The following is a 27,306-nucleotide window of genomic DNA, read 5'->3' as shown; positions in this document are numbered from 1 at the left end:
AGTGCGGAAATGCAATACTTTGTTGTATTTCGTTTGCTTCAAGCCGCAATGGATTTTCAAATAACACTTTAACGCTCTATTAGCACTCATTGAGGCTTTAAAGATTCATGAACTGATAGTTGGGTGGGCTAGGTCGATTAGCATTAGCCCAATGTTGATGTAAACAATGGAAGGCGTGAGGAGCATAAGAAAATTAAACTCACCGTCTTTACAGTTGCAGCTCTTTTTTCCAAAACAAAGTTTTCCAAGGTATTGTTTTAGTATTATCTACTTTGTTTTTGCTATTCCAAAGTCCATGCCTTAAATGCATCAAGAAAGAGATATATTTAAACATTTATTTTATATTTATTGGAATTAAATTAGTTTTGTTATGCTCTTAATTTATAATTGTAGAAGTATTCAAAACGCGAGAAAGAAAGTTTACATAGAAGAGATAATAAATGATCGTGTAGAACAATAAAAATATAATTGATATGATTTAATAATATCGACTGAAGCTGGCAAAAGAAAGGCCTGACATTATTATAATCATGAATTTTTTGGAAATGAAATGTATATTTATTGCCAAATGTGTATAGATTGAAATAGAGGCAACTTATATTGTCATTTTTATACTCTGAACCCATTAAAAATGAGTATAAGGGTATATTGTATTTGAGCAAAATGTAAATGTATGTAACAGGCCGAAGGAACCATCTCTGCCCCATAAAGTATATATATTCTTGATCAGCATCAATAGCCAATTCGATCTAGCCATGTCCGTCTGTCCGTTTGTCTGTCCGTCCGTCCGTCCGTCCGTCCGTATGTTGAACGCAAGGATCTCAGAACCTATAAGAGTTAGAGACTTGAAATTAGATGTAGATTAGATGTAGGTGCTCCTAGTGCCTACGCAGATCGAGTTTGTTTCCGATAATCGATAACTTATTCCGTTTCCAAGCAATCGATAAAAATCTATATCGAAATCCTATTTTTTGGGCAATTTTGGTAAATAATAAGAGATAGAGTCATCAAACTTGACACACAGCTTCTAAAATAGAATATATATATGCATTTGATGTTGGAAGAAGAGGGTTCAGGGTATCCCCTATCCCGACTAGAACCTCTTACTTGTTTAAATTGCAGGCTGTTGCATAAGGCAGCAGAGAGTTTTATAAATAAATAAATAAGGCCTATATTGTGTAATTTAAGTAACTAAATTCTTCAAGATATTACCTGATACTTATAATAAGATACTTAGAAGTAAATCCCTTGACTAAACAGAAATAAATGACATTCATTTCGTTTTATACATTTCTTATAATATGACCATGGAGGACCATTAGGGCAACAAAGCTGAAGGGGATTTAGTAGCTTCTACCAATTGTTGTTTAAAGTATTCCCCGAAAACTGTCTCGTGTAGCTGACTTGTCAGCCCCCCCTCCGCACAATCTTCAGCTGCCCGTTGTCACAGGCAATTAGCACTCGTTTCCATTTCCATTTCCTATTTCTAAACCTCCGTCCGTCCCGCTCTGGATCGCTTAATTTAGTTCCATGCGCTTTGGTTGGAAATATTTTCGACATTTGTCACAACTGTTTAAAAACACATTAGAGCAAATCTTTACTCTCTACAGACACAGACAACAGAGCATTCCGCGCCAAAGAAATAGAAACTAAATTTATGACCCCGGACAGAAACTTGACATTCGTTCTTGAAGTTGCTTATTTGTTTTCTCATTTTTTTTTCATGGGCGACAAAAATGTCGAAGTCGCGCGAGTTGATGTTAACAATTAGACTAATCGAGTGATTTACAACAACAAGAACAACAACAGTAACAACAACCAGAGCGAGACAGGCATGTGTCAACGATTTGACAGCTTAAAATATTTTTCTCGCTAGTTTGGTAATGCCTTTTGCAATAGCCGACGAAGCCGGCCGGAAAGCTGCTTGCAACTGCCAGTCAGACGCCCAGAGAGTCAGTCAGTTTGTCTGTCAGACTGTCAGAGTGTCAGAGTGTCTGTCAGCTTGGCTTGCCACACGCTTTGGCCACAACAATGTCTAGATTTATGCTTCAATGGCTTTGGGGCGCGCGTGACTAATTGAAAGTCTAGCGAGAATTCTGGGAATCGCGATAAATTCAGCTTGCACAGTGGCTTTTAAACTGTAAATAGCTTTAAAACGCTTCGGTTTCAGTTGGCGAAATTATAAAAATTATATAAAAATGGCAATTAGTTTAATAGAAATTTTAAATTATTATAGAAAGTTGACTTACTTTACTACATTTTGGAACTTAATTCAAAATTAGCTTATTTTCAAAATTAACTTAAGAGATACGAAAATTACATAGGGAGGAAAAAAATGCAACACAAAAATATTTTGTTGCGAAAATGTGAATCAAATTCAAAATTTTGATTAGAAATATTTCAAAAATTACAGTTGACAATATTTCATATTTTTTTAAAGCAGAAGTTAACTTGTCTTTGAATCTCACGCAGCTTGGAACACATATTTTTTATTGATTTGTATGCCTTTAGAAATGCCAATTTTTCGCAAATGTTTGCCGAGCGGCAACATCAACAAGCTAGGCAAGAGAAAAAATGTGTTTCTTTTATTTTTATAGCCATTTAATTGCTTCATTAAATTTAGCCAAATTTGGCCAAAGTTGTTGTTGTTGTTGGCGGCGGCGCCCGCGGCAACTTGGAGGCTTTGGGGCAGGCTTTACGTAACTGTAATTCAAATGTTTGACAAGTTGTTGCAACATTCGCAACAGCGGACCAACTAAAACAACAGCAACAACAACAGCAACAGCAACAGCAACAACAACAAGCAAAGCGTGTTACAAGCCACGTTCGCAACGCATTTAGGCGTTGCAATTATTTTAATGGTCAATTTATTTATTTGTTTTGACTGTTGCGAATGTTTTTCACGTTTCGCCTTTTTCAGAATGCTTCTTGTTGTTTAAACTGTTGTTGTTGGCATTTGCATAAATCACTTGAAGGTTTCGCTGTTAACGTGATTGAAGCTTTGCATGAAATCCTTTTATGTCGCTCTTTCCGGTTAACGGCCACTTGATTCGAGCCCAAATGGCCGCAGTCTGGGCTGTTATTTAAACCAAGTTAAGCTAGTTGCTCTACTTGTCAGCTGCGAGAATTGAGTTTTCTCTTTGCTGCAGTTGCATTTAATGCACCAATTTAACGATAAGAAAAGTTGTGGGCCAAAAAAGTTTGCCTTGCTCAAGCATTGAACTTTTTATTACCCACGCGCAAAATAAGACAAGCAAGTGAAACAAGTAAGAATTGATAAAACCCAAAAAGTATGCGACATAAAGATGCTCTATAAATAAATTAAAGGGAAAAATAAAAGTAATCAAATTATCTATTTAGATAAAGAACTCTTTGTGTTTGCAATCTGCTTTGGACTCTATCCTTAATTGTTGTTATTTTTTATTTGCTTGTAATTATGAATATCACCTAAATAAAATATTTATGAAAATTTATAATACTGCTTAGTCTACTAATAATTAACATAGTTGAGGTGACTATTTAAAAGGAACTGGAAGCTCGATTGGATGAGAATAAAAAATTAAATAAATTAGAACTGATTTATCGGACTGAGCTCTCTTTTAATACCTCTTCTCCTTAATTTCTCTCTCTTTAGAGAGCAATATTTGTCTATTATGCACATATTACGCATTCTTAAACGTTGCACTGGCTGCGTAGGATTTGATTTAAATTGTATGCCTTATTAATCCTTGACAGATTTTCCTTTTTTTTTACTATTCTTTATTTTTAGCATTCTGGTTTGTGTCGTGTTCTTAGGCCTTGCACTGGCTGCGTTTCATAAATAAAAATAATAACTAATATACTCCATTCTATTTAGCTAAAAATGGTATTTATTCTACACCTTCTGTCTGCCATGTGGGTTTATTCGGCACATAAGCCAAAAAATTATGCGCTTCGCTTGTTAGCCGCCTTATCTAAATACTAATGCCAGCCAAAAACTTATATTTCTTGGGCTGCAAGACTTAATAATTTTGCAAATATATATAGATAAAAATAAAATGATGTAGATAACAGACATGTGAGTAGTATGCATATGACGAACAACACAACCAAACACATAACAAAATGCCTGCTATTTATTTATTTCTTTTTTTGTTTTTGTCTTTATTTTCGGCTGTCTGCTAGACTTTTGTCTGTCTCATACAATTTCGCGCTTGTTTATTTTTAAAGTTTACGATGCGACGATTCAGTGAGTTTTTTCGGTGATTACTGCATTTGGTTTTATGGCCTGAAAGTTTTTCTGGTTTTCAACAATTAGTAGGGGGTAAAAAAAAAAAAGCAAACGTTGCGCCCGATTAATTCTGGCCATTGAGCAATAAATATTTAATGAGCAGAAACCCTGCTAGTTAAATGATGGACTGGCAATTGTTGGTTTATATTTTATCTAAGCCATAATTCAATGGCCGAACACCGCTAGGCTTTTGCTAAAGCTCTATAACAGCCTCTATCAATTCAATTAACTTGTCTCACTTGCATATTTTAAACATTCTGTTGTCTAATTTGACATGCAGTTTATCAGCTAGCTGGCATCTGAGAACGGGTTTTATTTTATGGCCAGTTATCAATTGGAAGTGGATATTGGATATAACAATAACTTAAGGCTGACCAAATATTAACACATATTTCAATGCCACGCCTTGAATGTGTTTTTTTCTCTTTTCTCTACCATCTCTCCCTCTATCTTCATATTTCTTTGCTGTTGTTTTCCCATTTGTTCAACACGTTTTTATTGTTGTTGTGCTTGTCAATTGCCAGTCAGTCCAATAGCTGATAAAAATGTCAAGTGCCGCCTTGTCTGCCCCGAGGGCTGACAGCCTCCACTTGCTGCTGCTGCTGTTGCTGCTGCTGCTCGATCTTCCACTGCCCTATAGAAAGACTCTTCTCTGTCTGCCTGTTGCGTTCTTATCGACAACTTGTTTCTGGCCAGGCAGCAGGAAGTTGCAGTCAGAGACGCGTGCACTTGCATTTTGGACCTGACTTTATCTCTGATCAAGGTTAGTGCAATTGACGTAGACAACATAATTTCATGAGATAACTTATCGATAGGCTGCCATGGCCATGGAACAATTGCAGTCGGAGAGAATCTATATAGGCAATTATTTTGTGATGGGTTTGAGGAATTAGCATGGTATTTTTTTTTTAATTTTTGGATACAATAATATATATGAATATATATTGAACTTTTTCTAGTTTTTTTTTTTTTTGTATGACAACTCCTCCATGTATTTATTTATCATCTTTCTGTGTGTGTTCTAATTGCCTCACCTGTTCCAAGTAAATTTTTGCCGTCTTCTTCAATATTAACTTGTAGTGCATTTACATAAATTTTAAACAAACCTTTATTTGACCCATTCACTTTGCCCCCATGTTCACATGTCTTCTGTGAGAAATTGTTTTCAACGCTTTTCCTCAATTTCTATAGATTAAACCTCGAGAACATGTGTCCATGTTCCCTTTAATTGCATCAAAGCTGCCTTAAAAAATCATATTAGTTTGCATTCCCACCTGTGCTCCTTGGTCACAGGCAGTTTTTCTTTTTCACTCATACCTTTAAAAATATATTCATACCGTTTTTTTTTTTCTGGTTCACAAATCATTTGGCAGCATGCAATAAATTTCTCAAGACATTCACTAATTTGCCTGGTCAGCAATTTCTTACGTTTGCTGTCTCTATCCGATTCGCTATCTCGCTCTAATCTTATCAGCGCATGTCGTGCCGTCTTCTGGCAGCTGATGTTGTTATACCCTGTACAAATCGAAAGTGGGTTTAATGATTCGCTGTGAATGTTTGTTACAATGGTCTCTGAAAGTTTATCTGTATAAACATGAAGGGTTTGTTGTTAGAAATATATATATATTTTTTGTATAGCTTAAGTAAATCAATTAAATCAGCTTTTATCAAAATTTTAAGCCATTTCTTCTCAAATCAGTAAAAATCGTATTCATAGCAAGGATTCTCAAGCTAGTCTAATGACTAGATTCTCGTTTAGTATCACAATAATTCCACTTCTCCATAACAAAAGGAGATAGATATAAAGGCCATAAGATAATCGCAAAAATCCAAGATAAGTCCAAAAGCAAAGTCCAGGGTATTTTCGAGTCGTGCACGCTCAATAGTTGTTGGCTGTAATCAAAACCAGGCAAAGCAAATTGATGTTGCCGCTGGCAGACGCACGCATGCGCAGTGCTTGGCTTTGGCCTTTTTTAACCAGTGGCTTTTCCGCCAGTGGCCAGCACTGCGTGCGTTTTATCAGCGTCTGCGAATCGGGAAAAACTAGCGGCGAAAATGTGTTGTTGCAACAAGTGCCGTGGAAATTTGATAGACTCGTTGTTGAATGTCGCCTGTCGCGTTGTGTTATCGCAATGCGACTGACATTTTGGCCATGGCTTATGAGCGGGTTTTTCTTTTTTTGGGGCTGCTGTTGCTGGAAAATGTCGCTGGATGGCGCCAGCCGGCTTAGCCACGTTTTATAATCAATTACCCAGGCTCAGAGCTGGTCAAAAGGCCACACCTTGCACACACACACACACACACACACACACACACGCCTTTTATTGGTTTTAGTTTTTCCATTTATTTGTATTTTTTTCCGATCTTTGGCAATCGATAGACCCGCAACACGCGACATTTTTGGCATTTTGGCCAAACAATTTTCCAAATAGTCAAGAAAAAATATATATAAAAACATATAAATATCTCGTGTCGGTTGCTGCTGCCGCCGGGCGTGTTGCTGGCGTTTGGGAGTCGCCTTCTTTTTCTTTTTTTTTTGTTTTTTGTTTGTTGACAGCTTGCAAAATTTATGACACGATGGTGGCGTTGGGTTAAAGTTTTTATTTTTTGCACCCAGCCAGCGGCAACAGGCGGCTGCTACAAATCTATAAGCTTTGCTGTTGTTGTTGCAGTTGCAGCTACAAAGATGTACACAACTAAATGGAAACATCAGCGCCTTGCCCCAAAGTGACAGAAGCAACAACGTTGTTCGCCGTGCGGCTAATTTATAGCGCAGCCAGTGAATCTAAAACTGTTAACTGTAATATTGTGGTTTGTTAAGCTCCCAAACAGACTTTTGGCCATAAATGTAAATAAATAAGTGAGCTAAAACATATAAAGTGAAAAACGAGCGAGCGGCTGTGTTAGTTACAAAATTACTTGCTAATTAAGTTATAAAGTGACCATGGAGGTCGATAATATGGGGGCAGTTGGAGGCGGCATATGAAGGACCTTCGCTTGTAAAATTACACAAGGAAAGCTACTAATAAAGTGACAATGGAGGACAACACGATTATTTACTCAAGCGACAATGCCTTAGCCTTATTTACAGACAGCTCATTGATTACGCTTTTAATAGGGATGGACGTTAGTTTGAAAATTGATATATAAATTGTTTATTAATAAAGTGACAATTTGGCATTAAATACAAGGTTTGCTACGTGCCATTAGAAATATGCATTAGCTGAAACTATACAGGGATCCTTGTTCAATAAAGTAGGATAAGACATTGAAAACTATTCTCCTTTCTTTAAAGTGACCATGGAAGACATGCGACGAATATTCATTCGATCTGCTTAAATGCTGACTTCTCATTAGTTTCTTTAGTTAGGAAAAAAAACTGTATTACTGTATACAGACCTATTACCAAGTAAAAATGGCAAGAATATGTAAAAATAATTGCTAAATCAGGCTATGTTTAACTGACAATGGAGGAGTGGGCATTATGTTTAAGGAACTTTTCGCAGAACTTGAAAATTGTATACAATTTTATATCTTTCCACCTGACAATCTACTTAAGTGAACCAGAAGAACAACCCTTTCCCACATTGTTTTATATTATTGCTTATAATAATGTTATTATTAATAATTAATATTATAATTAATATAGATAATATTTTTATATTTATTTCTTTCTTCTCCTGCTTTTCAGACCTATCAAATCTTTTTCGTCATGCTCAAATCGGCGAACTCACCGCGTCCCGCTTCCTGGATTTTGGAAAAATCAATCGATGGCATTAAGTACGAGCCCTGGCAATACTTTGGCTTAAGTGATGCGGACTGTAAGCGACGCTACAATCTGTCCGGCCGGAATGGCAAATATATATTCAAAAACGACACCGAAGTCATATGCTCGACGCAGTACTCAAAGCCGCTGCCGCTGGAGAATGGGGAGCTGCACGTGTCCCTGTTGAAGAATCGACCTGGCGCACAGGAGCAGACACCGGAGCTGATGCAGTTTATCAGGGCGCGTTTTATGCGCATACGATTGCAGGGGATGCACTCCACAGCGAATCTGGACAATAGCGTCGATTGGGTGCTCGACTCGCAGTCGCTGGAGAAGCGCAGTTTCTACAGCCTCAAGCAGTTGCGTGTCAGCGCCCGCCTGGACTGTCACGGTCATGCGAATCGCACCCAGGATGTGCCAGGCAGTTCCATGCTGCAGTGCGTCTGCCAGCACAATGCGTGCGGCATGCAGTGCGAGGAGTGCTGTCCACTGTTCCAGGATCGTGCCTGGACGCCCGGCGGAGATTGTGAGATTTGCCAGTGTAATGGTCATGCGCACAGCTGCAGCTACGATTCGTTTCTGGAGCGTGGCATTTGTCAAAATTGTGCCAACAATACGGCGGGCAATGAGTGTGAATTTTGTGTCGGCGGTTTCTATAGACCCTTTGATGCGGCGCCCAGTGAACCCTGTCTGCCCTGCGCATGCAATCCGCAGCGATCGACAGGCAGCTGTGCGCCTGTGGGTGGCGCCTGTCATTGTCTGGAGGGCTTCCAGGTAAGAGAATTTTAATCGACTATTCGATTTTTTCAATACCTATCGATTTTTGTATATTCTAATGTGCGTCGTTTCTGATTAGTCCATAATTGGTAAATAGCTTAAATTGTTTAGCGTCTAGTTTTTCGCGTAACATTTAAAGTGCTTATAACAAAATCGATATTTATCGATTTTTATGCAGGTGTAAATATATTCATATTTAAAGAATCTTTTGAAATGTGGTTTTTAGGAACTATTTAAAAATATATCGAATGATTTGAATTATTCGATATATTAGAACAACAATCGAAAAGCTAGAGTTTGAGATTTTATCGATTACATTTATCGATTTTTCTAAAGAAAATAAATTGACAGTTCTTCGATATTTAAAGATCCTCTTAAAATATAGAATGTTTTCTTTTTGGGAAGTTGATATTTCGAATATGGATATATCGGTATCGATATTTTTCAAAAGCCTATCCACTTATCGACTCTTTACTTTTTGGAGAAATGAATCGATAAAACGAAACAAATTTGTTTACTTGCAGGGTGCCCACTGCGAGGAGTGCGCCCCGAATCACTATGGCGACGATTGTCGGCGCTGCGAATGCGATTTGCGAGGTACTGTAGCAGGCAGCGCCTGCGCTGGTAGTTGCCAGTGCAAGGCTCATGTGGAGGGCGAGACTTGCGCGGAGTGCGCTACGGGCTACTTCGACTTGACTGAGCAGAATCCGGAGGGCTGTAGTCGCTGTTGGTGCTCGCACGTGTCGGACACTTGTCACAGCGCCAAGCTGCAAACGTTGGCCTTTGAGACGCTGAACGATTGGCGGTTAACGGACATACAGCGGGCACAGGCCATCCCTGTGGCCATGGACGCGGAACATAAGCGTCTGATCTTTGGTAACGAGCTGGACGAGGTGGAGGCGATTTACTGGCAGGCGCCGTTGGGCTATCTGGGCAATCGATTGACCAGCTACGGCGCCCGGCTACAGCTGCAGCTGTCGTGGGTGGTAATGCGCGGCGATACTTCAGGCAAACCCACCACAGGTCCAAATGTTATTCTATGCGGCAAGAATGGCCTGAAAATAGCCTATGCGGATGAGTCCTACGATAGCCTGGATCTGGCGCTGAATGTTACATTGACGGAGCAGGGCTGGTATCATGTGCCGCCGGCGGTGAAGGATATCAAGACTAGACTGAGACGCACCGAGGGTGGCGACTATCATGGCGAGGTGGTGACCAGATCACAGTTTCTCTCCGTGCTCGTCTCACTGGATGCGCTGCTCATACGTGCCGCCTACCACACAGATCAGGTGGAGACTTCGCTGGAACATGCCATTATTTATTCGGGCGGTGTTGAGCTGGGCGGCAAGGCCACAACGCAGGTGGAGCAGTGCATTTGCCCAGCTGGCTATACGGGTTTGTCCTGCGAGGGCTGCGCCTTTGGCTATAAACGTATTTATGAAAACTCTACGGATCATCAGCTGCTCGGCAAATGCATACCTTGCCCGTGCAATGGACACTCGAACTCTTGTGATCTGCAGAGCGGCAACTGTGGCGATTGCATGCACAATACATATGGAGAGCGGTAAGTGAGGGGTGGAGAAGGGGGCCTAAGGCATAGAGCTGCCTCATTTAATGCAAACACACTTAAGAGAATGGTCAAAAGCGAGCGCAATTTCTTTAAATTCAGCCAATACAAACACCATCGAAAGGGATTTTGAATCTTAGAATTTAGCCAATACAAATATCATCCACACAGCATAGAGACTATGTTTAGATAATAAAAGGGCAATAATGTGAACGAATGCCAAGTTTCACCTGATTCACCTACCATTTATATACACAATTCATTCTCAAAAATAAACAAATGAATTAGTTTTCAACTAAATTACACATAGTAAGCCTTACAGTATTAAATCAATTAAATCCAATCCAATTCACCGACCATCCACATATACAATGTACATTTAGCCTATACACGTACCGTACACTATGGCGTGTTAAATGGTGTTTAAATTGTACAGTTGGGGTTAGAAGTAATCCAAACCCAATCTAGTCATAAAGAAAGTAAGCGTAATTTCACATATTTTATTTTATCCCATGAAAAATATAGCGCTTGCATGCAGCTTCTGCTCACCTCTTATCAATAAACCAACTCAAATACCATCCACACACGCAGAGCAGGGCACACAATTTTAGTTTGTTTACCCAATTCACCTACCATAGACACAAAACTTTTATGCCTGTACACACACCAATATCTACGTAGTGCATTTGCAGCAAAAACACACCACAGCCCACCATAACTCATATTAACCAAGACACACACCTTATGCAGCATTTTTATTTTCTACCTTCTCCAGCTGCGAGCGTTGCCAGCTTGGTTTTTATGGCAATCCACTCCAGGGCACGCCCCACGACTGCAAACGCTGCGCCTGCCCACTGCTGGAGGAGTCCAACAATTTCTCGCCCAGCTGCCAGCTAAAGAGCTACAACTATATGGATCTGAATCCGCAGTTCGAGCTGATCGAGCATGCGGAATACATATGCACCCAATGCCCAGAGGGCTATACGGGCGACCATTGTCAGGTGTGCGACGATGGATACTACGGCAATCCTCTAGAATTGGGCAGCAGTTGTCAGCGCTGCGATTGCGAGGGTGGTCCATGCAATGTCACCACCGGCGCCTGCATCACCTGCTATGGCAATACGGAGGGCTGGCGCTGTGAACGCTGCAAACTGGGCTACTGGGGTGATCCGGCTGTGGGCTGTGAGCCCTGCAACTGCTATGCCGATGGCTCAGAGAGCGGCCTCTGCGACAGCGCCGATGGCCAGTGCCTGTGTCGGCCCAGATTTGCCGGACAAAAGTGCAATGAATGCGACATCGGCTATGCCCATATCGAGCTGCAGTGCCTGCCCTGCAATTGTGATGCACTGGGCGCCGCTGTGCTGGACAACTGCAATGCCAGCACCGGGCAATGCGAATGCAAATTGGGCGTCATGGGCGTCAAGTGTTCAGAGTGTCAGGATGGTTATTTTGGCATGAATGTTAACGCCGAACAGCTGGAAGATTTGGCTGCACTGCGCCAGGCCGAGAACGATGCCGACTGGGAATTGATAAGCGAGAATGACGATGAGCTCGATGCTATGGCCTGTGAGGGTGAGTACCATTTCACTTATTTACCTACACAACATTTTAAAGAATATTTCATCAAACAATACACTGCACAAAAACCACGTTTCTCAAAAAGAAAAATGCGGAATATTATTTAATTAAAAAACTAATTACATTTAACTTTAATCCTTTTTTTCGAGTGTGGGTATATTTTTCCTAAATAAATGTAGAGCAAAAACCTTGCTCAGAAAGCTTCAACTCTAGAATAGGGTATTAACTAGCCTGCTACGCATTAGAATTTTAAAACCTAGTTATGATAATGTAATCAGGATTTGAAGTTCAGAAAGGGAATTTTAGCAAAATTTACTTGACTCATACGTTCCTTTTATATCAAAATGCTTTAAGTTTTTACAGAACCTTTAAACGCGCCTGAACCTATTATATTTTGCACAATTACAGAACAAAGTAAAAGTAAAAAAAAAGCACATAATTTAGATAAGTGGAATTTCATTGGAAGTCATTCTTAAATACTGCAGCACACAACACATACAAATAAAACTAATTTGCGGTTAAGAACAAAGAAAATCTTAAAGTACTCCATATAATGTGAAATATTCCATATTCCCATAAGCTATTTGTTGCCCACTCTGATAGATGACTGTGTGGTTGCACCTATAAAAAACAGATGTTCATTTGGGGCGTAACGGGGCGTGGCAGTCCATCAGAAAGCACAGAAAAATGCGTTAGATCTGTGCAGCAGCATGTACATAATTGAATTTTATTTTCGCTTTGTAACGCGCTTCAGAGCTGTTCAAGAAACCTTTCGAGTTCTTTGGAAAATCAATTACACGGCCTAACCATAACTTATTAGCTAATTAACTGCCAGTTAAAACAAAAAGTGGGTAGCCAGCAATAAAATGCCAAAAGTAACTACCTGAACTAACGTCAAGCGAAGCCAAAGATTTTTGCATTTCAACATGGAAGCTTGACCAAAAGTTACGCAGCAATCGGAAGCAAAGTTAGCGAAATAAGCCAACTGAGTGCGAAGTCTTTTAAAAAAATACAAGTAATTTCTTTTAATTTCAATTTCATTAAACTAATTTTCTGATAGAACAGCATCTAGACTTTATTCGAACCTTATGAAAAACAAAACGGATTGTATTTTTATTATTCTGGGCTATGAAAAACCTCGTTTGAGCCGTGAAGCAAACCAGGCTTGAGCTGTAAATCGAATTGAAAAACATAAAGCTTGGAGGCGACTCTGGAAAAAATACTGAATTAAATGCAATTTGAGTGCTTCTTCAAGTACAACAGCAGCACGGTCAGCAGCAGAGAGCAGCAGCAAAGGCGGCCGAAGAATAGATGAAGACCCAGTCGAGTGGTTTCTTTTAACTGCACTTTGGGTTTGTTGCCCAGGCGTGTTACAAAACAATAAATTGTTATTTGAGTACGGCTTGTATTATAACTGCTTTTTTTCTCTTCTACTTATTTTTGCCTATTGTCTGTTTGGTGTTAAAAAATGGTACAAAAAGACTTGGAACTTCAAGGAGAACTGCCTCACAGTCCATGAGCAATATCTAGTTACAATGGGGCGTTTTAATGGGCAATATATGATATATGGGTAGAGTGTGTGTATAGAACATCAAATTAGATTTAAATGCGCGTAGGTAATGATAATGATGCTTATACAAAATATTACTTATTGTTGAATTGTATAGAAGTGTAAATTAATAAACATAAATATAAAGTTTATTATATTGATCAACTTTATATATATATTCTTTAAATTAAAAAGAGAATGTTAAGTTAATTCTTAGCTATTTGATTACTTTAAACAGACTCTTAATTGTATAAAAGACTCCCTTTAATAGAATGCTTCTCTCTCTGATTTCATCTAATATTCCCATACAGTAAATTCTAAACAATTTTTTCTTAAGCTGCGATTTCCTTTCTGCAGCTTACCGTAAAATATCAAACTGCTCTCCATTGTAACTGAAATGGCATTTTATTAATAAAATTTTTAGAGCTTTATATAATCTTATAACGTAAATCAGATCACCTGCACTGGCTAATAAAAAAGTTGGCAGCCCACATCTGGATTTCGTAAGGATTTTATTTTTAGACCATGCAAAGCCCACTAAAAAGGTGCATTTTATGCAAAACAATTGCAGTCAAGAAACAATTTTTTAGCCGAATGACAACAACTGAAATGATTTATGACCTGCTGCAATTTAAGTTATGAAGCCATAAACGTACAAATTTTTAATGCATAACTTGGCCAAAATAAAAATCTAAAAATACGAATAAGTAAATAAATAAAAGTGCGCGGCTAAAAACACATTAGGGTCCAGAGTCGAAAACTCAGCTTGATTGAAGAGACTTCAGACGCTTGCAACATGTTGCAAGCAGTTGTTATTGTTGCTCAACAATGTCTACAATTGCTGACTTTTGGGGTCGAAGCATCAAGCCGCTTAGTCAGTCAAAACTGGCCATTATACTTAATTAACGAATTTGTGGTGTTAGTTTGATGGCACAGTTTGGCAGGCACTGGCTGGCAACCCGTTTGCGCATTCTTTGGCCATAAATCTGACACTTTAATCTGCCAGTTTGTGACTTCTGTGCACTCAAGAAGTCAATGGCTAAAGCCTGTTTGACTCTCTCTCTCGCTCTTTCCCTCCCTTTCTCTTATCGATATATCTCACTATCTCTCAGAGCCAAATGACAATAAAAAAAGGCTTGGACTTGCTCTTCGGACTGCCACACACAACGGTAGCCACACAGTAGCCCGCAATCCCAAAACGACTTTCATAGCCAACACCCACGCCAAGTGGCTGGCAAAATAACTGCCCAGTCAGCAGCTCAAGATATTAGATTAGGAATGAAAAGTGATTGAGAGGCTGGTTTTAAATTCCTTTAGACTTTGGGAGCTAAGAACTGAGGCCCAATAAAATATACTTTAGTAATCGATAAAAGCCGTAGAATGCAGTGAATAATACAAATAAAAATAGGTTTTTGTAGAAAATTTGCAATAACCTCAGAAGAAACAAAATATTGTGTCACATTGACTGACATTTGATTTTATCTCAAAGAAAGCTATATTAATTGCAGCTGAAAGCGTAGCTCAAAGCTTACGATAAAGCTTGTACGTTAATTTGGCTTATGTACTTTCAACTTAATATAATTAAAATGTCTTACTTTTAATATTCCTAGATTAACCATTTTTTGTTATCTAAGAAGCTTTCATATGCTTTGGAAGCTTTTAATTGAATAAGCTTGTGAAGCTTTTTTTTAAATTAAGGCTCCTAAACTGCTTTTGCTGTGCGTTCGTTTATATTAATTACTCTCAGGCAGTTGGATTATATTTTGCCCCCACTCTCTTTTCCACTTGGCCAGATTCTTTTGACCTTATACATTTTTGGTTCATTGAAAGCCTTTTATAAGGCACCGCCAACGCACACGAAATTTGTTATAACTTCATTTTGTGGTTGCCTTTGAGGCAACCTCAAAAGCGAGCACAATTGCAATTAATTTTAAGGTATTTAACACAAATATTTGAAATTGTTTGACTAATCAGTTTTGGCCGAAACGTAAATCGGCACGGGGTGGAGCAAAGTCAAATAGAAGGCAATGACAATTTTCGCATTTCGATTTTGGTTTCGGTTTTTTTTTTTTTGTTTTTTTGTAAATTTCGTTGGGGTCTACCCAGTCGCTGGGCATACCAATGTCCATAAAAATGTCAACCACAGCAACAACAACAAGAGGCAAGTAAAATATGTGCCGCTTGACTTGGATTGCCAAAGTGGTTTGTCGCGGAGCCTAAAACTGGACACCATCTCGTTGGCTCCATGCTGTCTGAGACTTTGCCGTGGTTGCCGCGGCAGCCGCTGCTGTGGCATGTCTGTGGTGAGCGGCAAATGGAACTGATTACAAAATATGACCAGCGGCTAAATGTATGCGCCGTTTGCTGCTGCTTAATTTCTTAGATAGCAAAGACTTTGGCTGCGATTTTATATATACATACATCTATATTTTTTCTTAAGTCTTATGCGTGGGTTATAAATTTGAGACCACAAACGCACGTGCTACTGTTTGTTGTTGTCGTTGTCCACGCTAATGACTAAACCAACTGCCAAATTGCTAATGCAAATGAGCTCCTTAAGTGCCCCAGTTTCTGTCTTATTTGCAAATATGTGCAACTACATGAGATTTTTTTGTTCCAATTGGCGGACAAAAACAACTTTAATTTGAGAGAATGTTTCCAGTTTGACACGGTAAAATAATTGGGAATCATATACAAGCGAGCAATTAGAATATCAAATTAAATGTAAAATAGACAATAAATAAATTAATGCCGAATCAAGCGAGTATAATTGCATCTCAGTGTACCATGCAGCAAAGATTCGGTCGCATATTGATAAACTTTCTAGTATACTTTAAAAAAAATTTAATTGCCAGGAATAATATAGAAGTTTTATGGACCAACTTTCTATACCATGTACCATGTACCATGTACCATGTACCATGCACCATGCACCATGTATCATGTATCATGTACCATGTATCATGTACCATGTACCATGTACCATGTACCGTGTACCATGTATCATGTACCATGTACCATGTACCATGTACCGTGTACCATGTATCATGTACCATGTACCATGTACCATGTACCATGTACCATGTACCATGTACCATGTACCATGTACCATGTACCATGTACCATGTACCATGTACCATGAACCATGAACCATGAACCATGAACCATGTACCATGTACCATGTACCATATACCATGAACCATGTACCATGTATCATGTACCATGTACCATGTACCATGTACCATGTACCATGTACCATGTACCATGTACCATGTACCATGTACCATGTACCATGAACCATGAACCATGTTCCATGAACCATGTACAATGTACCATGCAGCAAAGATTCGCCCGCATATTGATAAACTTTCTAGTATACTCTAAAAAAAAAAATTTAATTGCCAGGAATAATATAGAAGTTTTATGGGCCAACTTTCTATAATTTCTACATTTTTTTATAAAAATGTTGTGCACGTTGTGCATTTCATTAGAATCTATGACAACGATAAATTTATATATTTTGCACATGTGCAAACAATTTGAGATGCTTCAGCGGTTAACTGGGCCAAAACAATTACAAAATTATAGTAAACAGGTACAAAAACGAGCCGAAAACATTTTACTTAACAGCGTATGAGTGTGTGTGTAGCGAGTATCTTTTTCACAATTGCCAAAGACAAGACAGAAAATTGCAAATACAAAAAGCAACTTTATACGTTGACGCGAGACTTGGGACGCGGACTTCAAGTCGGACTCCGAGTCGCAATGTCACAGCAAGGTAATCAAGAAGCGTCTAAATGGACAAAATGGAGCAACAACAACAACAACAACAAAAACTGCGACAAGTCGTTGTTGCTGCTGTTGTTGTTGGCCTGTCAACGCATCTCGGTTCGAATGATGACTGGAAATGGAGCAAGCACATCCTCAGCCTCACGTGGCAATAAATTTCAAATAATTCTCCAGCGACTTGTGACATAAAGCGTCTAACTGTAAAAATCGCTTGCTGCCAGCTGGCAAACGAGTAAATAGAAAAAAAAAATGGCTAAAACGAGAGTTTCACAGCCCGAGGACATGCAAAGCACATGGTGACACTAATGAATGTGGCTTACAAGCGTTTGTAATTGTTCGAGCGACAATTTGCTCACAATTTAAGTTTAAAATTTATTGGTCATTTGGCGGACCCCAAATGCCCGGCAAGCTGTGGCCAACATAAAGCAAACCAAACACTTGGACTTTTGGCATTTTCATTAACTTATTTATGACCCGTCTGCATTCGCTTCTTGTACTCCTGCTAGCATATCTTAATCTGCTGTCCACGTTGCCATGTTTCTCTATCGGGCAAATATCCGAAGGCCCAAAAAAACACGTCTTCAATTTTTGAGGCTGGTGTGATTTTAATTGCAGCTACAAATGTTCTCTCAGCGCATTTCGAGTGCATATCGTTGTATCTATGCAGCCTTTCGTGGGTCCGCTTTCAGTTGCACATGATACACAAAAGCGCCGAGATTTATGGCCACATTCATCCAAATTGGGCAAAGAACTTATAAAAAAATAGTCGTGTTGTTGATTACGTGGGTTCAAAGCAGCTCAGCAATAAATCAGCTGATGAGGTCATCAGACCTATGCCAATATAATTTTTGATTTCGATGAGCTCAAGCAGAGATAATAAACACACTTAGGTTTGATTATACAAATCATGAAATTCAATAAAGGTTGTTTGGAAATTTAAAAATAACAGAAATTAAAATCTTTTTCAAAAGTTTTCTCTATTCCGATTTTGTTTTATGAAGAGCTGAGTTAGAAATAATCCGCACTTTTTAATTGTTGGAAATTTGTAATTTCAGATACATGAAAATGTTCCTTCATAGAAATTTTTCTTTTCTGTTATAAAAAACTTTTGAGTAATTGTTGTCAGAAAATCCTTCTTTGAACATGCATTTAACAATAAATGTACAGGATCTATGTAAATTTAGACAAATACGCATATATATGTTATATATTATAAGTTCTGAAGCATGTTCCAATAATTTTCGCTGAATTATGTTCACAATCAGTCTCTCTCCCTCTCTCCATTATTTAAATTCTATTTCTAATTATGAAAAATTTTCGTTTAAACTAAAAAGCGGTACCAAAGTATGAATTACACAATTTTCTATTTGGTTTCCCAAATATATTTTATGCTTTTTAATCTCATTCTCAATTCTTATTACCATTTCTATTGCACTCAAGTTCTATTATCTCTTTAAAGGCCAATTTAGAGGAAACTTTGTCACATTAGTGTACGCCTCATTTGCACTTGCTTGACACCCCATAAACACGCATCAGTGCATAAAGCATCATTATATTCTAACAAAAATGATTTTTAAACGGGCAGCCTAAACGACGCTTACAAAACACTTGAAAAGACATTAAAATACACAATCTTTAACTCAAAATGCCACCCAAAAAACGAAACTAATCATCAAAAAAGATTTTTTCGAAAACGAAATTAATTAAAAACTGTATAAAACTTGAAGGAAAGAAACAATAGCGCATGACTAGCAAATACCCTGCATATCTTGAAGTGTCTATTAATTAACTCTGGATAAATCTTAAAAAATACGAAAATATATACAAACAGGCACAGACGCCTTAAGCTGCTAACTTTAGTCGGCTTTAATTATCTTCTGCTTTTAGTCCCAATCGTGCTGAAATTTATAGGGCATTTTTAGCTTATTTGTATTTCAATACCAAAAGTCGAGGTCTTAACTCTACTATAATATATCATCTATACTATTCTGTACTTTGTTATTATATTATATTGTTATATATTATACTTTACTATACTCTTATAATTATACAAAGTAGGAAAACTTGTAGAAAGGTATTAAATAATAATAATACATTCAATATCTCTGCATGCTTGCCTTCTAAGCTCCTAATTCTTCTACATATGCTTTAAAAGAAAATCAAATAACCAATCGATAGTTATCGACTTTAGGATAAAGAGTTATCGAAAACAATTATAAAATACTTCAGCGTATGATACCTCAAGTCTTATGGTCTAGGAAATTGATTTGTCTATATAAACAAGCGCATCCATTTTCAAGGGGCACAGGGTATACGAAACAAAAAGAAAAAAACACCAAAAAGCAATAAAAATAAAAAAGCACAAAGTAATTAATAAATTATTTCCAGTCAATAAACAGTGTGTGTGTGCTTGTGTGTGTGTGTGTAGGGGTCTCAGTTGCAACATGCACCAAGTGCGCCAGGCGGAGGCTTTAGCGGTGGGCGCCCCGCGGATGCGCAAGCGCCGCGCCGCACCGCGCCGCAGCATGCCCCGCGGCAACGAGCATGTCGCTGCGGCATGTCAGTTCATTAGGGTCAAATGGCTGTCGGCAACTGTAGCGACTGTGGGTTGGAGCAGCCGCTCTGAGAGCTCTAAGATTTCGGTTTTCCACGTTTCCGTAGCGCTTTAGCGGTTCATAAAAATTAGCTAGCCATAAAATTAGGAAAGAATCTCGTGAAAATAAACATAAATTGAATTGCAGTTCATTCATGAGCTTTTGCCCGACCGCCTGTTTTCAATTTTCTATTTTCCATTCAGTTTTTTTATTTATGATATAGTTTTCTACATTTTCCACTTGCCACCCGCCTTTTATGAATGAATATCAAACAATTTTACGGACAGCAAAAGATAGCACTATATTTTCATCGTCTGCTAAATGAAGTTTCTTATGTGCGCTCTATGAAAATAAATAGATGTGAGTATTGGTTTTCATTTTCGGAACAAAATAGAACGGAAAATGAGCAACAGGTGTGACTTGTAGATCGTCACAAAAATAAATCGGCCGATGTTGCGGTAGTTGTGATTTTTAGCTGATCGTAAAGTTTTTCTGTGGAGTATAAAAATTTCTAAGAATTATTCTCAGCCAGTCAGCGACTTTTGTTAGGTGAGAAAAATGATAAAAAGCTTGTCTATGAGATATGTATAGACGAAAATTATATTGATTAAGTTGAGTTTGCTTAAAACCCGAATGCCCAACTGCGCCTTGATTGGTTCACACAAATCATAGTATAATAAATATACATATATTTAGCTATATACTCGCTATATCACATTGCTTTTTAGGAAAATACCCCTGAATAACCAAGTTCTAATATTTTAATTTAAAATCAAATTAATTTAACTTTATTTGTGTAGGTATTGCGTACTCTAAGACTGCCGGTCAAGAAAGTAATAATGCTTGGCGAATGTAATAAAAACAATTCTTTCTTAATGTCCAGCTATTCCTCGAAAGAGAAGAAAACATCTGGGTAAATAGTTTGTTTCTCAGCTCACATCAGACCTCTTTTTAGAAGGAGTATTGCTCTCATTCATAAAGGAAACGGACAAGTCTTCCTTACTTACCTTATTGTGCCAAGCACAATAGATATACCTATCTTTACAAAAATATTATTATTGCCTACTGAAATAATCAAAAATTACAGCGAAATTCTCTAAAGTTCTCAAGAGTACTATGGCCTATTTAATTCCTGTTTCCAACGCTTCATGAGCAATATAAACATATACATAACTAATAAACAAATCTGTGAGGCAATTTGTTTCTTACCGCGCTCCAGAATAAATCTGACTATATATTTTGATTATTATTGTATTTATTTATCATAGAACAAGCAATTGTATATATGATCCCAGTAACTTTATTCTTTGTAACTGCTTCTTCACAGCAAATTCTTAACTTTCTCGCATCTATTGCGCCCATCTGTCATCCATACCTCTCTCCTATTACCTCGTTTCCTCGCCTACTCTTCAGTCACATGTGCTGCTCGTTGAAATGGCAACTCGTTAGGCTTTTGTTTTGCCTAAAAACATACCGGCCAAAACAATTTTCGCTTCGCTTTTCGAGCAACAGCAGCAGCAGCAGCAGTCGCGGCAGCAGCACATTGATTGATTACAAAACGTGCGCCAAACGTTTTCACGGCAGCAACATGCAACAAGCGTAGCAAGCAACCAGCAACAACAGCAACAAGCTAGGCAATTGTTTTTCGCGCTCAGAGATTTTCCACAATGGCATTTTCTTCATTTGCGCCTAACAATGGCAACACTTTGTCACGATTTCGCGACGCCGCCGCCGCCGCCGCCGCCGTAACAACAACTGTTACCGGGGCCAACTAACAAGACATCGGCAACATGTTGCTGCTGCTGCTGCTGCTCTCCAGCAACTGCTGCTGCTGCTGCTGCTGCTGCTGCTACCATTTAATGTTGCCGTTGCTGCCGTGTTGAATTATCACCGCGCATGTGTGACTAACCTCCCGAGGCGGTGCACAACAAAAAGATAAACCAAACCGTTCAACGACAACGTGGTTCGCTTTTTGGCTGCCCCTCAACGTTCTTCTGCCCCCCTCAGCTTCGAACCGCCCGCCGGTCCACTGACAGTGCCCAACCTGCTAATGTTTTTCCCTCAAGCTTGCGCTTCAGTCATAATTTTTACTGACTCCAGAGACGACAGAGATTCCAGCCTTATTTATGGTTACAGCACAGCACAGTGGCTACTGTGGCTCCGACTGGCTGGATTTGGGTTATGCAGCCAATGCGGCACTTTAATGATCTTGTTACTCTCGGGAATCGCTCGGTCGGGCCCTTTTGCATGCCGGTCAACAACAGCAGCAACTGGGCAAATCATGTTATATAGTTAGACTAACGAGCAATGCCCCCTATTCGCGTTAATTCACACATGATTTCATTGTGCGCTGCTGCTGCCTTTGATGAATCACCCAAATCATTCATAACTACAGAAGATTGTGCTATACAAATTGAGCATAGAAGAGACAGAGAGAGAGAGAGAGAGAGAGAGATCAGTAGGGTTTGGATTAGGAATTACAATGTAGCTTGTTTTTAACCGATCGATGCTTTAGCAGCTATATAATATAGTAGCCTGATTTTCTAAATATTTTATTTATATGCCAGGAGCATTGTGAAGACTTTTATGCAGAACTAAAAAGTTTAAAAAAAAACTTTTTTGCTCTGAAAGATACTTGTGCAGTTGATTTATATTTTAGCCAGATAATTCATTCTCTACTAAGTTAAAATTGAAACAGACAGACCTATTTATACGTTGATATCGATCAGAAATATTGAACCTGTTGAACCTTAATTACCCGAAACTTTATTACCCAGGAACGCCGTTAAGCCGCCATGCTATGTGGTTGAATTTATACCTCTATTATTCGTGATTTACCTATTAAAATTAATCTTATGGTCAATAAATATAAATCACTTTTAATATAAGCATAAAGGAAGAGAGACATACATTGACTACACATTACCTTGATCGAATTTCTTAAAAATATGTTTTTAATAGATTCGCAAAAATAATAAAAAGAATACTAATAGCATTTTGGAAAGCTTTTATGCGACCTCTTTTAAACGGGGTTTCTGGACAATATTTGTATAATTATTTTGAATGAATTTGGTCATTTGGCATTTCGATTAATCAATAATAATTTGTAATTTGAGGGATCAAAAATTGTATCCTTTGAAAGTTCTTAAGCTATATATATAAATTCATATTTGTCTTTCTTAAGAATTGTTTTCTCTATTCCATACATTCCAAAAAATTACAATTCCAAAGCAAATAAATACAATTATAATAAAATTAAAAATAGCAAGGCTGCTGCTCTTGCTTCTCTGAGCAGTTTATTCATAACTGAATAATATTTATCCTGTCGCGCAATGGCCACTTAAGTTCCACAACCAAATTTTATTTATATTCCCTCCTGTTTCTAATGTAGATGATAATTTGCATAGCAACTAGTCTAATATTTTTCTTTTTTTCTTAAGTCTGGAGCATTTGCATCTCCCCCTGGAGTGTGACTTCATCTTCATCAACGCCTTTGGACGTGTTTCGTGCTGCGCCCGATTAGCACTTCCCATGCACTGTTCAGCTGCGGTATGAATTTGTTTAGACTGCTGCACTTCCGTTTCGTGGCTTGCGTTTTGCCAGCTGCTAGAGTCATCTGTCTTGACTGTGGTCCATGGCAACTGTGACTGCAACTGCGACTGCGGCTGCGACAACGCCAACATCCTCCGGCCTCCGGGCCAACAGACACGTAACGTCATCAACTTGACATTTAAATTGTGCTCTTGATAAAGTTGCCAACATTTTTCATATGTTTGCAGAGTAGGAGGGCGGGGCAGCAGTTGTTGGTCACATTGTTGCAACTTCAAAGAGACGCAGTCACAAACAACCTTTTATATATGTACATATATATATGCATATATACACACATATATCTGTTGGCCAGCTGTCATATTCTCTAAGAGCTGTGTGGTCTCTGTGCATATAACTCATATAAAGCAATTTATGTCAGCCGAGGTGACAGTTTTCTGTTGCTTTCACACGAACGCAAATCATGCACATATAGCCAGACGCAGCTTTGGCTTCTTTTACTGCAGAGCTTTCGAAAGCTCACTAATACTAATGCAGCGGCATGCAAAATTACGCTAACCGTTATAATTAGCCGCTTTATTAGAGTTCTGCGGGTGTGCATGTATGTGCCTGTCCCATAAAACATTTGACTCATCGTCTGCGACTGCGTCCCTAGCTTGTTGCCAGCCCAGTTCACAGTTTTGAGAGGCGGCTTTGACTGTTGCATTTTTTACGGTTATGAGAAGCTTTCAACATTAAAAAATCGTAAAAATCTCAAGTAGTTGACTCCGATGATGGTTTCTATACCCTGTACCCATTGAAAGTGGTCTAAAAAAATGGGTACATTCGTGTGGCTTCTAAACAAATAGAAGCAGAGTTTATGTCTAAAGTTTAGTGTTCGGAATGTTTTGAGTGCTGGCTACAGGGCATCTACCAGTCAAGCATTTTCAAATAGAATTCTCTTACTTGTTTTGTTAAGTTAAATGTATGTAGTTTGCGGTGCCATTAGTTTTATGCCTCAGAATGGGACCGCAAAACATGTCAAATGCATTTAGATAGCAAAACCCAGGGCCATGGTGCATGGCCATACACACTTGTGGGCGTTACCTGATGCACTTTCTAATGGTCCGTCAACGCCGCCTGCTACATCAATCTACAGTTCTTTGATACACCCAACTCACAAGAGCTCATCTTTCATCACGCAAACCAAACCAGAGAGATGCATTTAATCAAAGTGCATTCGCTTTAGCTGAAACCCAGCCCCAGCCCCCAGCCGCAGCTTCAGCCCACGATCTTCGTTTGGGATTGCGTGTATTGACACTCGACAACGTAAATCACAAGTGCAATTAACAACTCCTCCGACTGGCGACTACAGCGATGATCATCAGGCCATGCATTTTGAGACAGCAACTCGTGGTGGCGGCTAGCGGAAATTGTTGTTGGCTCAATAAAAGTAAATTGCAATTAAACAAAATTGCTAATTTCAATTGATGACAGACGCCATAAATTTGTGCCTGCCAAAAGGCGGGAGTCAATTTCAAATGCGACTTTTCCCCAGTTTGTCTTTAATGGAGTTGCCACTTCTTGCCAATTCCAGCTGAAGATGTTGCCTGACTTTGTTTTTTTTATGTTTGTTTTGCCATGTGAATAATTGATTGGTATAAATTAGAGAGCATGCTTTCTAGCATTTAGTTTGATCAATGTTTGTGTAAGTGAATAAGCCCAACTGGTGCAATAAAGTATGCGAGAAGGAAAACTGTTGACTGAGGAAATTATTCAATTATATTGTTATAATACTTCACATAATGGAATTTAAGAAAACTGCACTTTTTTAGACGGGATACTTATTATGAAATTGACCACAAGAAAGTTTTCATAATTCATCAATAATGCTATATTCACAGCTCAATCTAATAATTTGTATTTGGCAGGGTGTTTATTATCTAATTTCCGAAAATCGAAAATCGATTATGTATTATTATTTATGTTCAAAATATCGTTGATCCTGATTATCTTAAAAATTATTTGATTAACCCGAATGCAACTTAAGCCAAAAATCCATTAGGCAGCACGTTTCCTAGTGGTTACCCGCTCCCTCCAGCTCCCCTTTCACTCGGCCCAACTGCTGCCTGACCAACTTTCGCCCATGGCAACAACAACAACAACAACAGCAACATGTTCTCATATCAGACACAAGCACAAAAGCTTTGCCGACGAGTGCAACAAAAATGCAACAACAAGCCGAAAAAAATCAATTAAAATCAAGACGACAGCAACGGGTAGACTGGGTGACTGGGAGATTGGGCGGCAGGGGCAACTTGAGGTGGATGGGGGGAGGGAGCAACATTAAAGGTAACGTTAAAATGTAATGCATTTGCACTTGGCACGCAAAGGAAGTTGCAACTGCTGCAAATGTTGCAGCTACGACAGCAAAAATGTTGCCAACACTTTCAGTCGCAGTCGCAGTCGCTGCCTCTGCTGCCGCTGGCAGTCGACGGTTAGAAAACAGATCAAAAGGTCGAAGATTGCGCTAACCCGAGGACGCCCACTTTTTCGCACGCTTTTCCTGCAGCCTGGCAGCCCGCGCCGGATACGCGAAAACGCGGCAACATGCCGCATACATGCATATAGATAAACACACTAAAAAAAAAAAAGCAGACTCCACCACGAGTTTAATCTATAATAATGCCCATGAACCCGAGGCCCCAGCCAAGCAGCTGCCCAACTGGGAGACTGCCTGAAATTTAGAAATTGAAAAAAGTGGCAAAGACAGCCGCTGGTGAAATTCTTTCATCAATAGACACTAAAAGCGCCTGGGTGAGACTGAATGGGGCGACTAGCATGAGCAGGGGTAAGCTCCTTCTAAAGGGTTGCCGAGTGCTAGAAGGCTATCTAAAAATAAAAGGAGTACGATGAAAGACTCTATAGGAAGTTCAGAAACAAATCCAAAGGCTTCTCAGGTAACATTGTATTTAAGTTCCTTTATTCGTGACAGATTCCAAAACGACTCCGGTGAACAAATAAAATAAATTAAAACAGTAGCTGTCATTTTCTTATTTTATATAAGTTTGAATTAAAGCTAAAATACAAATTGATTTTATAGTCTCGTAAGCTTTATTAACTGCTACGACTTGCTCGTTTATATTGATTTGTTCCCTTGGGGAAGGAAATAATATGATAATTAATTTATTAAGTAAGCACAAAAAAGCTTTCAGGAATTCTTTAATCTTTGATACTTATATCCTTAAGGCTATATTAAAACATATATTAGTGCAAAGATCTTAAAATACGGACAGAATATTCATATGCCTCGTTTCTCAGAGCTAACAATCAATTCAGTTCCCTTTTCAAACTTTCAGTTCTTGAATCAACACTTAGCTTTACCTTTCTTCATTCCTGTGTGCTCAAAACTCTTTAAAACTCAACTAACGAAGTTTCTTATAAAATAAATCTTCAATTTGAAGCATTACCTGTCTTCTGCCTGCTCATTTTTGTATACCAAAGTATTAATAAAATTCGCAGAATTCACGCACTGCACTTAATCTACAATCTCTATCCAGTCGCCGCCTTCATTCAAGCTCTCAGCTTACATTTTCAAGCAACTTGACAACCCTACGAATCATGCGTAAAACGTTTACGCTGCTGCAGCATCGTGGCCAGGCTCGGATCCAAACAACCAATAAATAGTATCAATCACAAATGATCGCAAACGAGACAGAGGCGACTGCGCCCAGAGGGTAACCAACTGGCCAAACTTGCAGCTGTCCCAAAGAGTCCTACCCGATTTGCCCCCGCCACTAGCTTAAGCTTTTGCAGAACAAATAATGATTCATGCGAGAAAAGTAGCGGCAAGAACAGGTTCTAAGTGGCCAAAATGGCAGGAAGGGG

The 27,306-nt window shown here is 38.8% G+C and overlaps 1 protein-coding gene across 2 annotated transcripts in view; it reads left to right on the top strand.

Moving 5' to 3' along the window:
- wb (wing blister) overlaps positions 1 to 27,306 on the top strand; it is a 91,598-nt gene that overhangs the window by 23,848 nt on the left and 40,444 nt on the right. For both annotated transcript variants that reach the window (XM_002057483.4, XM_015169790.3), the window contains exons 3-5: positions 7,962 to 8,810; positions 9,338 to 10,377; positions 11,156 to 11,952. In XM_002057483.4, coding sequence (XP_002057519.1) covers positions 7,962 to 8,810; positions 9,338 to 10,377; positions 11,156 to 11,952 — 2,686 coding nt within the window. The remainder of the gene's footprint in view (positions 1 to 7,961; positions 8,811 to 9,337; positions 10,378 to 11,155; positions 11,953 to 27,306) is intronic.

Source organism: Drosophila virilis, chromosome 4, assembly GCF_030788295.1.
Source record: "Drosophila virilis strain 15010-1051.87 chromosome 4, Dvir_AGI_RSII-ME, whole genome shotgun sequence".
In the NCBI taxonomy this organism is placed as follows: domain Eukaryota; kingdom Metazoa; phylum Arthropoda; class Insecta; order Diptera; family Drosophilidae; genus Drosophila; species Drosophila virilis.
The sequence above is the reverse complement of the archived record's forward strand: the minus strand, read 5'-3'. Positions and strand labels throughout refer to the sequence as shown.